The sequence below is a fragment of the Sphaerodactylus townsendi genome, linkage group LG15, assembly GCF_021028975.2.
Source record: "Sphaerodactylus townsendi isolate TG3544 linkage group LG15, MPM_Stown_v2.3, whole genome shotgun sequence".
Lineage (NCBI taxonomy): Eukaryota > Metazoa > Chordata > Lepidosauria > Squamata > Sphaerodactylidae > Sphaerodactylus > Sphaerodactylus townsendi.
In genome coordinates, this window is record NC_059439.1 from 19,891,937 (window position 1) to 19,907,763 (window position 15,827).

The following is a 15,827-nucleotide window of genomic DNA, read 5'->3' on the forward strand; positions in this document are numbered from 1 at the left end:
CCCGGGTCGGTTCCCTGGATGCGAAGCTGCGCCGGTGATGCGGCAGGTGTTAGGACTTCCGTGGTTAGCGACAGTCTTGGTGATAAAGGGAGAGAGCGCCGCGAGGGTTTTGGACGATCCGGGTCCCCAGTGATAGGCGCTCATAGAGTAATCTGATGGATGAGGCATTCATGTGATAGCTCGGGCTTAGCCCAGACTCCGCTAGGGAAGTCTCGAGAGCTTTGCAGAGCGAGGAGCAGGCAGGAACTTAGCAGGCTCCACGACTCCCTGTGGGTACTGGCCCAGGCAGAAAAGATGAAGGGGGGGGGGGGGGCGTTGGCAGCTGACAGCAAACTGCTCCCAGATGTTGGTCTGGTGAAAGCTTCGTCAGGGGGGTGGCCCGATCGCCATCGGCAGGAGGCAAGGCAGAGCAGACAAAGCGATGTGAGTGAGTGCAGCTGGCGAAGTTTGGTGGTGATGATCACAAAGGAGAGCGGCACAGAAGGTTCCTCGGGTGTCTCGGGGTGGTTCTTGCTGGGCGCCCAGCAGCGCTAGGAGCCTGACTGAGGTGGTTGCCTTGGCGTCTCCCCCAGGTCATTCCGGGTCTTTGAAGCTGTTAGCGGTGAAGCAAGTTCCTGCTGGGATACGCTGGGCGGGGTCCCTCTAGAGAATCGTTCCACATCTCCGGGATGGGGTTGAATTTCCTCCTGGCGCCATTCCATGGGTTGGCCCGTCATGGTGAATCGGAGTCCACGGGAACCTGTAGGGAGAGGGACTGAAACACACACCCCTTTCCCAGGTTACGGGGGGGGCCGGGTCCCGCCAGGCTCAGAAGTCCTAGAGCAGGGATGGCGGGAGGTGTTTTGCAGAATTTAATATAAGAAGGAAGAAGGCTTGTTTTACTGGCCAGCCTGGAAGAGAGGCTGCTTTCCTAATCACGTATCCTCCTGGGGAGCCGCCTTACTACTCCTCTTTCTTTAGTTGTTTGACGCGACGGGAGGGGCAGGAGGTAAAGGCTGACCCTGGTGGGAATTCGGCTTCAGAAGCGTCATCAGAAGTCGCGTCAAAGAGGCGAGGTCCGAGCCTCGAGAGAGGAGAGGAACAGGCAGTCCTGGGGGAAGTTGTGGAGATACGCATACTTAATCAGCAACACAAAGGGGGCTTTTGGAAGCACCTTTTGGGGGGATGGGATGCATCCGAGGAGAAATGAAGCAATCGGAAGGCGATTAGAAGGCAAATTCCTTGCACACACGAAGGAGAGAGGAAAGGGGGGGGTTTCTCTGCAAAGGGAGTTGTACTTTACCGGCCGTGGACCTTGAGTGGCTAATGCAGGAAGCTGGATGGTGCTAAATTTTGTGATCCGAATTATCTGGAATTAGGCCGCCCTTGAAACCACTCCTTAAAGAAGGCGGTTTATTCGATAAAAAGCCTGCCCTAACCTTTAATGTGGTACTGATAAAAGTTGCCAGGCTGGAGCAGCTCCCTAACCCAAAATGGGCTTTGGAGTATTGAGGCGATAGTGGCGGCAGCCCCTTTTTAAACTGGGGCCCTGTCCTGACGGTGCTCACGGTATCAGGGCGGGCCCAGATTTTAATCCAGGGAGGGGCCATTCAGCCAATTGGCCCTCCCGCCTTTACTAGTCGAAAAGACAGAAAGGAAAAGGAGGAGGGGAGAGGGAAACAGTTTTCCTGCGGAAATTAAGAAGCAACCTCGGAAGGCACGACTGGAATCAACGACCGCGTGACGGCTTTACCCATCCCAGACCAGAGTCGTTTTAACCTGACTCATGAGGGTCTCTTCCCCAGAGATCTGACATGGATGTCCAAAATGATGCAAGGCCCGGACCGTGAAGGCTGCCGCTTCGAAGTCCTGGGCTGTTGACCGTGGTGTCGGCGGATGCTCCGGCCTCATGCTGATTTGTCTCCCCCACCCCCCAGATAAAAGTAGCGGGCAAGCCTCCGGTCGGAAGCCCACTGAGTCGGGCCCGACCGGCTGCTCTGATGACCGGTACTTTTATCAGCGCCCGGTGTCCACCAGGCCCTTGAACTTACATCGCTTCTATGGCCAAGCTCTCCCAGATATGGGCCGGGGAGCTCCCGGAGTAGAGCGTCTCCACCGGCTAGCGACGGTGGTGTACAGGCGCATGCGCCATGTTGGCTGCACTGGGGCTCCATTGAAGCCTTTATTGCAGGTGCGGCAGCGGGCAGGCGCATGGAGGCAAGGAAAAGAATCAGCTGAGCGCAGCTGGCTCCGGCGGGCAGCTCCTGTGGGATGTTTGTCCAAACCTGGAGGTGGATGGGTCGCTTAGTGCGGCATGGGAGTGCGCATCACTCCGGGGACGATGAACAGTCCCTGTTCAGCGGCAAAGAGGCCCTTGGCAGCACTAGCCCAATTGTCCCGGGTAGGGATAGGAAACTCGTCATACTGGGTTGGGGTGACAGGAGGAAGAACACTGCGTTAAGGAGGGAACTTAAAAGGGAGATGGGCTGGAGTGCATGCGGCGGAGGGGGGAGATACCCACCCGTAGAAGAGGAGTGGTTTCTTGGCAGGGAGCGCTTGGCGTTTGGGTTCGCTTCTAGTACTCTCCTCCTTGGTCCTGGGCTGGGGAGGGGCCCGGGGAGGAGTTTCCCGACGGGCAGTGCGCTTTCTCCAATGGAAACCCTTCTGGCAACTGATGGGCACCGGGTTTTAGGTGGCCTTCTCACTCCCTGAGGGAGGACCCTCCTCCACTCGGGGAGTTGTGGAAGGCCCCCGCGAGGGCTGCCTACACTCCCTTCGGAGAGAGATGCCCGGGTCTGTCATAGCAGTCAAAGCAGTCATCCTGCCACCGCCTCCCGCCGGTGGAGAGTCCTGCGGCGAGGAGGCTAGCTTGGTGGCCGGAGAGGATCCAATGTCCTGGCAAGCCTTAAGCATGTCGGCCAGTTCAGGATTTTTTGCCCTAGGCCTGTGATTGCCCTCGCGGCTTACCTCCATGGAAGCGTTCTCTCAACTACTTCGCGAGGCGCATGAGGAGCTCCGCTTTGGGCCTCCCTCGCTATCTACCTGCACTCTTGAGCTTCCTGGAGCCTGTTCACAAAATTCAGCATAGGGCTCTTGGGGTTTTTGCTTGGATGGAGTAGGAGAAACTCTGGGTTGGCTGGCCGGCATTGGGGACTTTGATAAATGCCTTATAGAGCAATTCTCAGAGGCGATCGGGTAAGGGTGGCCTCTAGAGCAGGACAATCTGATACGTTGGGGTTGGCAAGACGCATCCCGAAACCGTAAAGCTGAGCCCGGCGGTGTAGGCGCCGCCAGAGGTGGTTGCTCTGCTGACAGCATTGCTGGCGGGAACTCACTTTCCCAGACCACAAATTGCTTGGCGGGGCTCAGGAGCATCGCGAAGCAGTGAGTTTCCAGTCATCTGGAACCATTAGGTGGTTCCGCTTTATGCGATGGCTTCCAGCATGCCTCTCACGTAGGGGCTAGGTGACTCCTACGTCCTGCATTCAGCTTTGCGGAGTTTCCTTCAGTAAGGAATGTTATAGCTCAGGGGGGCGGTACTTTCGACAACTCCTGCCGAACTATGCCATCCTCCTCCCAGTTATTATCTTGTGAAGTGGATGGGGCACAATGCAAGAATGTCGGCATCGATCTTCCGGTCAGGGTCTCCTTCTTCTGCAGATGCGTGGCTAATCACGTTCTGGCGAGAGTTTCGAAACCAGCGCCATTATGTGAAGCTGGCCGAATGCAGTGGCCCGAGGAAAATGAAGAAGCGGGAGCAAGGGGAGGAAGCCCGGCTGAGCAGCAGGAGGAGTTTGAAATGGGTGAAGGAGCGAGGGGGGCAGAAGGAGGACGAGGCGTCCAATTTAGTGGATAGAAAATTCGGGGTTGAGAATTAGAAGGTGAAAGATGTCGAAAGGAGGGCGGCCTACAGCAAAGGGAGCCGTTAGGTTCTGCAGGCTGATGGCGACATCAAACATTGTCTCCGTCAAATTTTAACAGCGACATCGGTAGCGCGAGGCTCACCTGTCGCTTGAACAGGTCCATGCCCGATGTTTTCCAGTCCTTAAGATTCAATGTCCACCCTCTGGGTACCATGGACACTGAGGAGCTTCAATCTCCTCAACCAATTTCGCGCCGACTCCCTTCTGCACCTCTAACTACGGGGACCCTGCCGCGTTAAGCTTTCAGTTAGATCAAGCGTGCTTGTCATAAGCCCTGCTGCCCCGAAACTCCCATGCCCCACCGGTGTTCCGTCCCGAGACGAGAGAGTGTCCTAGGGCCAGCGTGTCTCCTGGATCGCCCGATCCAGAGGACGAAGCGATACGAAAGCGGTGAGTCCCTGGATCGCCGATCCAGCGGACTTCGGTATCGCGGACCCTTCCCCAGGCCACAGTGGCAAGGCAGGGTGTGAGGTTCTGAGGATTCCGGGTTTCGGCACCAGCATGTAGTGGAAACCGCAGCGGTCAGCGTAAGAAGCGAGACGAGGCAGCCGGAGATAACATCTGGTGGAGATGTCGCCAGCAGCGGGAGACCGAGGAGTGTCCGGTGTTCCTAGCGAGTCTCCCGCCTGCGGTTCCCTGGCAACCTTTTATTGTTACTCTGTTGGAGGCGGTGCAGGAGAGGAGGAGGACCGGGGGGAGTTCCCGGGAGAAGCGGGAGAGCTCGGAGAGATCATCATGCTGATGCATGCCAGTCTCATCTAGCTACGTCGGGAGAGGGAAGCGTCATCAGCGTCTGAGCCTAATTCCTCACCTGGGGGAGGCAAGACCATTGTCCCTGGCGCCTCCGGGTGATTGAGCCAGAACAGTTCATGACCTGTGACTCCATGGGGGGGGATGAGGATTCAGGGAGTGCGATGCGACCCGGCGGCAAGGCCGGGCAGAGGTCGCTGGCTGGCGTCCCAACGTTCCACTGCGGCACTGCTGGGTCGGCAGTGCACTACTACATCCACTGAAATTGTTGGGCAAATCCCAGGCTAGGAAAGGTACCCCAAAAGCTGTTAATAGACCAGAAACCCCATGTTGCCCAAGAAATGGCAAAACATGGCAACTGACCCTTCATTACACTCTGCTGTGATCTCTTCTATCGCTAAGAGCTTGTCATAGGGAACTGTGGAGAGGTTCCAAGCCACAGGGAGCACATGCCTGCCCACAAAAAGGAGCAAAGGTATACAGCACAGCTGATCAGTTGTTTCCCCACCCAGGATCTCCTTCTGGATGCTGGTTTGGTAGCCCCGTCAACAGTTTTTGCCAACATGTCAGAAATGGATGTTGTGAAAATGACTCCAAAAGCCATTTGTCAAAGAGGGCAGGTCAGTTTCAGAGGCAGGCTGAGAAATATCAAGAAACAGAGGCTCATTCCGCACGTGCAGAATAATGCACTTTCAAACTGCTTTCAGTGCTCTTCGAAGCTGTGCGGAATGGCAAAATCCACTTGCAAACAGTTGTGAAAGTGGTTTGAAAACGCATTATTTTGCGTGTGCGGAAGGGGCCAGAGAAAGCAGAGCAGGAGGGGGGAGAAGAAAGCATAAGAGACTTCAGTTGTTGGCTCTGATTATTAGAGTGTTTCAGTGCTGAATGGACAGGGACAGGGCAGAAATTTGTTAATGTAGTCCCTAAGGCTGGAAGCTGATTGCCTTGGGAATTCCCTGCCCTTGGTCCACGTTTGGATGGCAAACATGAGCACCCAACACAGTTATCCATGTCTAAAAAAACGAAATAGGAGTTGACTAGTGGATTGGGGACTAGTTTCCAATGGTGCAAGTATAATAATAATAATTATTATTTATTATTTATTTGATTTAATATACCGCCCTATCCCCGAAGGTGTTTCCAGGCACACTTTACCCTGTAGTCTGTGCCAACTATATACAATTGAGGTGCCAATCAGGTGCCCATGTCTTATCTGCCTTTGCACACGGTACAGTTGTGCACACAGCCCTAATTATGCACACGGCACCTGCTGGAAGGAGGGTCCACCTGTCATCTAGATTTTGTCCATCTAAACACATGTTCTGACAAAAACATCAAATATAAAATCATACATACAATTTAAAACAGTTATGTCCTAAAACAGTTATGTCCTAAAACAGCGTCCCACGAAACCATTACGCAACCCTCCCCAAAAAGAATAATGGGTCCCAATGGTGTTAGGGACCCATATAGAGCAGGGGGCGCTGGGGCACCCTCAGTGGCTGGTCTCTCCAAAGGCCCGATGGAACAGCTCGGTCTTACAGGCCCCGCGGAATTCTCCAAGGTCCCGCAGGGCCCGGACAGCTGGTGGGAGAGTGTTTAAAAAGTCAAGGCAGTCCACAGTGCAAGCACCAGGTCACTACTAACCCATGGGGTGGTGTCACATGACAATATTTACTAGGTAGACTATGGTTATGGGATGGTTTGCCATTGCCTTCCACAGTCATCTACACTACCCCCAGCGCACTGGGTACTCATTTTACCAATTTCAGAAGGGTGGAAAGTTAAGTCAACCTTCAGCCAATTACCTGAAACCAATTTCTGTCAGGATCAAACTCAGGTCATTAGCTAAGCTTTTGACTGCAGCACTGCTGCTTAGCACCATGGGGCTCATAAGGTTTATGTAACAGAGGTTGATTCCACATAGGAAAAAGCCAACATTACACATAGGACCCTGCCTTGATATTGTGTATATTTTAGTTAACATTAGAGGATTCCTGCAACACAGGACTATCATATTATGTGCCTGCTGTGACCTGTCACTGAAGAATAGTTGGAATGGTGGCTCCTCCAATAAAATGTGAAGGAAAAATCTTCCTTTCCTCCCACCAAGGAGTGTCACAGTGTTGTCTGCAAATAGACTCATGCTAGAGAATTCCAAGGGTATAGTTTTCATTGATACCGAAAACAGAAATACGACAATGGAAAGTATTCCCACTTCTCCCATATTGTAGCAATCTCTCTGTAATAACTATAAATGTTTGCCAGTTATTGGTTGTGTTGCTTACTCTGCTGGTACAAAATCTTGACTTTGGGATATGGAGCTCAATTGTAGCAGCATAATTTCTCTCTCTTCTTTTTTCTGCTGAATCCAGGAGGGCAAGTTTTGTTACACACAGAAATGGCTGGTGCTTGCAGATGTGAAGAAACTATAATAGTTTAGCATATAAAATCCACACTTGTGGGAGCTGAATTAGATTCAATTTTCTGACCTACATGCAATCTAAGGTGTGGGTTGGGTTTTGTTTTTAGCATCTACACTATGTCATCTTTGTTTCATCCGTCTGCTACTGCCCCCTGCGTTGCTCTATTCCACCCCAAACTTTCTTTGCTACAACTTTCCCTGAAATATTGCTAAGTGGATTAGCATGCTGTGTGGATAGGGATGCTGTTGCAAGCCTAACCAATGTAAAATCAGAGAATCCAAACAGCGCAAAACTGAGACTGTAAAAGGCAATGTCAAAACAGAGAATCCACACACACAAACCAAAACAAAAGCAATTTGCACAACAAGCACAATGTGACAATGTGACCCATGCACTAACTTCAAAGCACAGAATCTAAACCAAGATAACCTGACAAGCTAGAACCAAGCCCTATAAAGGGGACAGAGATGTGGGGGAAACAATCGCAGGGCAAACAGCCTCAACTTCCGGTCTCAAAGGCAAGCCTCTCCCACGATTCGGGGCTAGGAACAGGGAGTGGCGCCGCTCTTGGCGTTCTCGTCTCTATGGTCAATCTCTCTGTGAACAGAGCGGTCCGTTCGGTTTCAAACAGGCGGTTGGGAACGTGCGTCATGGTACCGTCTTTTTTTAAAAAAATCATCTCACCGCTTAGTGATTTGTCCTTGTCTAAATAAACCATCAGTCACAACAATAAATAGTAATAGTCAAAATTGGTGGGGAAAGACGGGGATTGGGCCGGCCGCTGGTCTCGCGAGAGCGGAAAATCTCGCGTGACCCCGCTCCCCCCGCGAGAGCGGCCAGGAATTTCCTTTTTCCCAGGCAGTCTCGGAAGCCGCGTCGGCAGCGATGGGAGTGGGGAGGTGAGCAGCGGCCGGTCCTCCTCAACCGCTCCCCGCCTGGCGCGGAGACTCCCTGGCCGCGGAGCCGCTTTCTTGCCTTCCCTCCGGGGGGCGGGGCCCCTATTGTAGCCCCGCCCCTATTGTAGCCCCGCCCCTTCCCGTTCCCTGGGATATTTTGAACTCAGGTCCAAGCCTCGGAAAGCTGCTTCCCGACCGGTCTGGGTCCTTCCAGCATCATGTTGTTCTCCCCAGGAACGGGCTCAAGAGTGGTGAACAGCCTGCCATTAAAACCATGCATAATAGCCATTCCTTAGTGGAGGCGAGGAGAGCAACGTGAGCTGATTTGGGGAGAATGAAGGAAATGAATGAAGCTGGGTCTTTTGCAGGAGGAAGTCTGCTTCTTCCTCTTTGGCTCCTGAGCCTTTTGAATATTATGCATTCTCTTGTCCCTCCCTTTTTATTCCAGATTGGTCAAGCTGGAGTATTTTACATCCCTGTTTCGCTCTCTTCTTGCCATGCTTGTGGATGGCAGTGAGGAGCTGGAGGGGGAGGGGATCTTTGCCTTCCACAGAGAACGATCCGCCTTGTTCCCTCTCCCAGATCCCCCTGTACAATCAAGTCTGTGGTTGAACCAATAGGGTCACAGTAATGGCCACACTGTTGGCACTTAAGAAAGGAGGTGTTGAATGGCTTGAGCAAGGCTATGTATGTGCTCAGGAAGTGTGGAAAGCTCTTAGTGTGTACTGCTGGGTACAGAATTACCCAGCCTGCCGATCTTGATTCCTCACAAGGACTTGAAATTACTTGGGGGTTGCCTAGTGGAATCTCAGAAACAAGAGGGGTGGCAAGATGAGAGAGTTAATAAGGGTGTGTTGTGGGGTTAGGGATAAGATCTGGGTTCAGATCTCTTCCCTAAAACTCACTGGGTGACTTTGAGCCAGTGGTCATCTCTAGGCTACTCACAAAATCTTTTTGGGTGAGAGAAAAGACCAAAAAGGAAGGATAAGGTAAATATGCAATTGAAATATGTTGCTGGTAGTCTTGGGGCTTGGCAGCCTTGTATAGCAGTTTATCCCATAGTTACATACAGCATGCAAACGGGAAGTGTGCATATGCCAGTGACGGGATTTAGTGCAATATTTGGCAGCTGACTTAACCCAGAGAGCCCACAGCCCTTGACACTTTCGCATATCTAACTTTGCTTTGGTAATTTAACCTGAATCATTGGGACAGTGTGCATGAAGGGTTTTCAAGGTAACAAGTTCTTTGTCATTGCCTTCTTGTGCATGGATTGAGAGAGTTCAGAGAGAACTATGACTGGCCCAAATTCACCCTGCAGACTTCATGTGGGGAAATGTGGGGTGGGGGTGTTCAACCCTGTTCTCCACATTAGACTCCAAACACTCTTAATCACTACACCATGCTGGCATGTTACAAATGCCCGACTTTTCCTTGCAGATGCCCCGTCACTGCTCTGCCACTGGCTGCTGCACCCGTGACACTCCTGAGACCCGCAACCGTGGCATTTCCTTCCACCGGTGAGTATCCTGCTCTTTCCCATTCAGAATCCTGATTAGTAGAATTGGTTGGATGGGGCTAGTCTGGAGAGAGTTCCACATCTCAAATGAGCCACGTCTCTATCCTAACTTCAGTCAGAGCAGGGCAGAGTGTTGGGTACTGTGAGGGACTGATATTGGCCTGAACAGATTGAATGTGTCCTAGTTTGCTTGAAAGTACAGGAAAGCTTGTGGGATGAATTTCTAGGCAAATGTTCCTGAGGCTAAAGGATCCATTGTCTTGCCTGTTGCATTGTCCCCGTGCTAGACTAATTGTGATTCCCGTTGTGCATGTTCCCTCAGACTGCCAAAGGACAACCCCCGGCGGGCCACATGGCTGGAGAACTGTCGGCGGAAGGACATGACCGGCCAAGGTCTCTGGGACCCCGCCTCCAAGTATGTTTACTTTTGCTCCAAGCACTTTGAGAAGACTTGCTTTGAACTGGTGGGCACCAGGTAGGTAATTGGTGTCTGACAGCAGATGCGGTGCCATGCAGTGCCTGGTAACAATAAATGCTGGTGAACTGGGAAATCAGTAATGGTGAACTGGAAAATCAGACCCAAATGCAGACTTTCCCTTTTTAAAGAACTCTTGTTGAGATCATAAAAAAGATATACGAGGGCAGGATAACAAAGCAAAAACTTAAGGAACATGGAAGAACCTTCATTCTGCTTGGTTTACTTAAAGCTGATACATTTCCACTTGCTAAATACTGTATCTTTGTTGGAGGACGTCATCATAAATGCTGAAAAAGTAGATTATAACTCTAACTTGGAGGCCAAGAGGGTTCGTGACATGCTGTGGTCCCAGTAGTACTATCAGATGCGGTGCCATGCAGACAGACCAGGTTGCTACCAAGTCTTAGGATGCACTGAAAGATGTGTTTGCGTGTTTTCTCTGGACTTGGGTTGTTTCCATGGTCTTTTGTGGGGAGAGAATGGGACTCCTTGAAGCAATGCAGGCTGCAGTTTCACAACTATTACTTGGGATCCAGAACACAGATGTCTAGAGATGTGGGCAAAGAGTATTTATTTAGGAAATTTCTGTCCCATTGTTTTATTGAAATATGTGTGCATGTTCAGTGCTGTACGGTCGCTTTTGACTCGCAGAGAAACTATGACCCCCCCAAACCTCACATTAACATCTTTATTCAAGTTTTGCAATCTGAGATCCGTGGCTACCTTTATGGAGTCAGTCCATCTCATGTTGGGTCTTCCTCATTTCCTGCCATCTTCAACTTTTAAAAAACATTATTGTAATTTCTCATAATGCGACCGAAGTACGATAGCCTTAGTTTAGTCAGTTTAGCTTCTAGGATCAGTTCAGACTTGATTTGATCTAGAACCCACTTAGCATTCACAAATAATACAAAAGGGGTCATTCCTCCTCCTCCCGCAAGGAGCAAGTGACAGCAGCATAACAGCTGCTGTTTGTGATTGGTAATTTGTTCAGCGTTTTTATCATTGTTAGGCGCTTTGAATGCTTTTTTTGGAAAAGTAGGATGTAAGTACTGAAAAGATACAGCCTCTGACCAGCAATAATAGCAATTGGTCATTAAAAGCTCAGGAGGAAGGGGGGTTGCGGGGGAAGCAAAAGATCAGCTTTGATTGTCATCAAACACTTGCTGGAACAGAACCGTTTTAATAGATTTCTGGAGAGCCAAGAGGGAAGGGTAAGAGGGGATTCCTAAGATCAGAGTTTAGAGCCTGGGGCATACGGCCGAGAAAGCCCATGAGTCTCTCTTGTGTTCAGGCAGAAGGCAGCTGGGTTAGTTACAGGTGCGCCTCCAGCTACTCTCAGGGGCCCGAAGCTTGCACAAAACCTTGCTCTCCTATGCTTTGGTTCACATTTCTGAAAGTGCTAACTAGCAGTGGCAAGGACGTAGGTAAGGGGGGGTTCTCAGGTTCAGAACCCCCCCATTGCATGTCCGAAGCTCCGCCCCCCATTTGTGGGGTTTTGTATTTTAAAAGTGTTTTTTCGTTTTTGGCCTGCAGGGGGCGCAGTTTTTAGGCTAGCGGCTCCAAAATTTCAGGCTATCATCAGGTGACACTCCTGATGATACCAGCCAAGTTTGGTGAAGTTTGGTTCAGGGGGTCCAAAAGGGGTGCCCCATCCCCCATTGTTTCCAATGGAAGCTAATAGGAGATGGGGGCTACAACTTTGAGAGTCCATAATTTTGGATCCCCTGAACCAAACTTCACCAAACCTGGGTGGTATCATCAGGAGAGTCTCCCAAAGATACCCTGAAAGTTTGGTGCTGCTAGCTTAACAATTGTACCCCTGACAGCAGGCACCCCCCAAATTTTCCCAGATTCTCTTTTTAAATCCACCCCCTTCGGCATGGATTTAAAGGGAGAATCTGAGGTCCCCACTTTAAACATTGAAAGGGATGTTGTTTCATGGTGGGGGATAATCCACCCCAAAACAGCATCACTTTCAATATTGTTTTATCTGGGGACCTCAGATTCTCCCTTTAAGGTGGATTTAAAAGGAGAATCTGGGCTCCCTAATTTAAACACCATTGAAAGTGATGCTGTTTGGGGGTGGATTCCAGCATCACAGCAGTTGCCCATGGGGGGCGGGGGGGCGGTGCACAAACCTCACATTTTGCACTGAGCTCCATTTTCCCTAGCTATCCCTCTGCCTGGAGGGGAGAGAGAAGGGACTGCCGGCTGCCAGCTGGAAGCCCAGTCGGTGGGGGAGGCAGGGTGGGCGGGTCACGGGAGTCTGCCATCCCTTGCTTTGGAGAGCTGCTTTTATAACCACTTAGGCTGGGGGTGGGGCTTGGGGAGGCGTGGCCACGCCCCCAGAGGCAGGTGGGGGCGTGGCCTCGCCTTTGAATCCCCTCGTAAAAAATCTATACCTACGTCACTGAGCAGCGGCCTCTGAATGTTGATGCTTCCTTCCTAGCGGTTACCATCGACTCAAGGAAGGTGCCGTCCCCACTATATTCGAGCTTCATGCCAAGCCGCGGCGGAAATTAAAGCTAGGCAGTTCCAGACATGCAAGGCATCAGCAGAAGCAGAGGTGAGTAGTCACTTTGCCGTCCATTGCCCTGTTTCTTCATTTTATAGTTTCTCAGCCACATGTGTCGGTAGGCTTGGGAGAGAGGCCTGGTGACGGGAACCATCAAAGGTGAACATAGTGGCATCTGGGCCGAGGGGCAGGGAAGAAAGAGAAGGAGGGAGGGAAGCCGCTGGCATGGTACATGTACAGAAACGGGATTATAATGCAGGAGGGAAAGCAATTGGGGCTAAATTAGACCCCAGGCCCATTTTGTGGGGGTAAGAAAAGTTGCAGTATATCATTGCATTTCATCCAGTGGATTCTAATCTGGAGAAACAGGTTTGATTCCCCACTCCTCCACCTGAGTGGCAGAGGCTTATCTGGTGAACCGGATGTGTTTCCACACTCCTGCATTCCTGCTGGGTGCCCTTGGGCCAGTCACAGTTCTTTGGAGCTCTCAGTCCCATCTACCTCACAAGGTGTCTCTTGTGGGGAGAGGAAGGGAAAGGAGCTTGTAAGCCACCTGGAGTCTCCTTGCAGGAGAGAAAGGTGGAATATAAATCCAAACTCTTCTTCTTCTCATGACAGCTTTGCAAAGGGGTGAGAATCTATATTTGCCCAAGACCATCCAGAAAGCTTCCTGTGTTTACATCTAGTTCAGTTTTCACTGCTCTATAATGGCAGACTGCTCCCCTGGGAAAAGCTGTTTGGCCAACGTGATGTAGTGGTGAAGAGCAGGTGGTCTCTTAACTTGGAGAACCAAGTTTGATTCCCCACTCCTGCACATGAGTGGCGGACTCTTATCTGGTGAACTGGATTTGTTTCCCCACTCGTGCGCACAAAGCCTTCTGGGTGGCCTTGGGCCTGTCACAGTTCTCTCAGAACTCTCCCAGTCCCACCAACCTCACAAGATGCCTCTGAGTCTCCTTACAGGAGGGAAGGGTGGAGTATAAAACCAAACTGTTCTTCTTCTGCATAGCTTTTCTTGGTTCTGTGCATGGTCTGCCCTCATTCCTGCTTTTCTGTGGGGAGCAGTACCAGTGGTAGCAACCAAACGTCACATTTATTCAGGAGTTCTATCATAACAAATCGCCCTTAGTACAAATTGTAGTACAGACCAATAAACATTCCATCAGAATACATCATAAGATATCAAAACAACATCTTGATTCAAGCGACAGCCGAAGGGAAGTGCTGAACCAGAACACTTGACTGGGGGGGGGGGGGGGGGGGGGGGGGGCACTGTAGTCCCATTTCACAGAGTGATAGTTTCTTCTGAATATCCCACCAATATTTCTGCTGGTTTCCTTCAAATTGTTCTTCCCCAAACGTGCTTCAATCAATGTAAATGTATTAACGTGCTTCGATTATATTCCAACTTTATGCCGCTTTATAAGTTCTTGGTACTGTAAAAGCAGCGTGAGCTGGTGAAACTTGGTGTGTGCTTACACAATTTTCCCTTGTGTGGTATACTGTTGTTGTTGTGCTGTGTACCCTCTGGGAACCTTCCTGACTGACCGTGGTTCTGTTCCCTTCCTCACAGCTGCAGCCCTTGCCTAGAGGAGACATCAACCCCATTGTCCATGGACATCTCGTGCTTCCCTGCACAAGAGCTCCCGAGCCCCGTGGCAGCCCCCACCAGCGGGGAACCCCGAAGCCAGCCCCTCCTCCCCGGACCGGAGCCAGAAAGCCTGGCCCCGCTCTCAGACATTCCCCCAGACCAGTCTCCAGTTGCCACAGGCCAGGAGGACGCCTCTCCCTCTCCAGCGCTCCCCGAACTTGTGGGGGATCCCTCCCACCCCGTTTCCCTCTCCCTCTATATGCTACGTCTCCCTCCCCCAGCTGGGGCCTACATCCAGAACGAGCACAGCTACCAGGTAGGCAGCGCCTTGCTGTGGAAGCGGCGAGCGGAGGCGGCCCTTGACGCTTTGGGCAAAGCCCAGCGGCAGCTGCAGGCCTGCCGGCGCCGGGAGCAGCGACTCCGCCTGCGTATCTGTGAGCTGCAGCGGGAACGGCGACCGCACAGTGCCGACGCCCACCGGCGGCTGAAGGAACACCTGCAGGTCTTTGAACTGCAGCTACTCAACGACCTGGAGTGACTCTGGATGGGGGGGTGGGGGGTGGCTAGTCCTCCTCTCTCCCCCCCCACAAGCTGCCTCGGGGGGGGGGGGGCTACACGACAGCCTCCCTTAGCCGAACGGTGTATTGAGCGACTCTTGAGGCACTCCTAACTGTCCCGCTACCTGGCACTTGCCCTCCTCTTCCCCTTCCCCACTTCTGTTTACTCGGTGTCTGTAAATAAACATTGTTTTGTATAACTAGTTGCTCTCAGCTCAGGAGGAAAACCAGTTTGGCTTTACCTCTTTTGAGCATCATTCTGTTTCAGTTTCAAAAATTCACAAATTCTTTGGAGGTACTCGATGAGGGAAATCATTTTACACATTAAGGAGCCTGTGAACAGATAGGCATCCAATGGCTTGTTTTGAGGATGTCACAGCCTAATAGAATGACATGATTTGCGATCCCGCTGGGCCAGTGCAGAGCATAGAAAATCATGAAAAGGGTCTTCCATCAAAGGGAATAAAAACCACAGGTGTACAAAGACCAAGGAGCAGGTGGCCGCCTTGCTCTGGCTGTTCCCTTTTTCTTTTGAGCAGCTAATTTACCTTTTCCCTCCTGGTTCTGTGGGAAAGCGCGTTGCTAAAGCAAGCAAGGAGGAGAGAGGAATAGCGAGCAGGTCCTTTCCCCTGAACGTGTGGTTCCTGCTCCTTCCAGAATCTTCAGCCTGTTTATTCCTTCGTGTGGTTCCTGCCCCTTCCTCAGCCTGCTCAACCTTATCTTTAAGGACCTGGATATAGAAGAAGAAGAGTTTGGATTTATACCCCATTTTTTTCTCCTGTAAGGAGACTCAAGGTGGCTTACAAGCTCCTCTCCCTTCCTCTTCCCACAGCAGACACCTTAACTAGCCCAAGGTCACCCAGCAGGAAGGTAGGAGTGCAGAAACACACCTGGTTCACCAGATAAGCCTCCGCCACTCAGGTGGAGGGGTGAGGAATCAAACCTGGTTCTCCAGATTAGAATCCACCGGCTCTTAGCCACTACACTAGTGGGTTAGGGATTGGCCTTTCTTTTGCATCAGGCCGAATGATGGTCTGCTAGTTTTTGCTCCCAACGTTTCACTCGCATCTCCAGGTTAGTGTCCACCTGCTCTTCGCCACTACACACTGAATGCCCACTTTGCCATGGAAGCTCCCCAGGTGGTTTTGTGGTCACTGTTTCTCAGACACAGGGTTCGGAGATAAAAATGG

At 51.4% G+C, this 15,827-nt stretch overlaps 1 protein-coding gene across 4 annotated transcripts; it reads left to right on the top strand.

The window, feature by feature from the left end:
* The first annotated feature begins 7,906 nt into the window (after positions 1–7,906).
* Positions 7,907–14,837, top strand: THAP7 (THAP domain containing 7). Of its 4 annotated transcripts, none has more exons than XM_048516393.1 (5): positions 7,907–7,977; positions 9,415–9,494; positions 9,816–9,968; positions 12,424–12,540; positions 14,063–14,837. In XM_048516393.1, exons 2-5 carry the CDS (start codon positions 9,415–9,417, stop codon positions 14,616–14,618), a joined length of 906 nt encoding a protein of 301 aa, XP_048372350.1. In that variant the 5' UTR covers positions 7,907–7,977; the 3' UTR covers positions 14,619–14,837. The 4 variants fall into 4 exon arrangements, with proteins under 4 accessions (XP_048372350.1, XP_048372353.1, XP_048372351.1 ...); XM_048516396.1 differs by having other exon boundaries at positions 9,816–9,908; XM_048516394.1 differs by lacking the exon at positions 7,907–7,977 and adding an exon at positions 8,008–8,289.
* Positions 14,838–15,827: the final 990 nt, after the last annotated feature.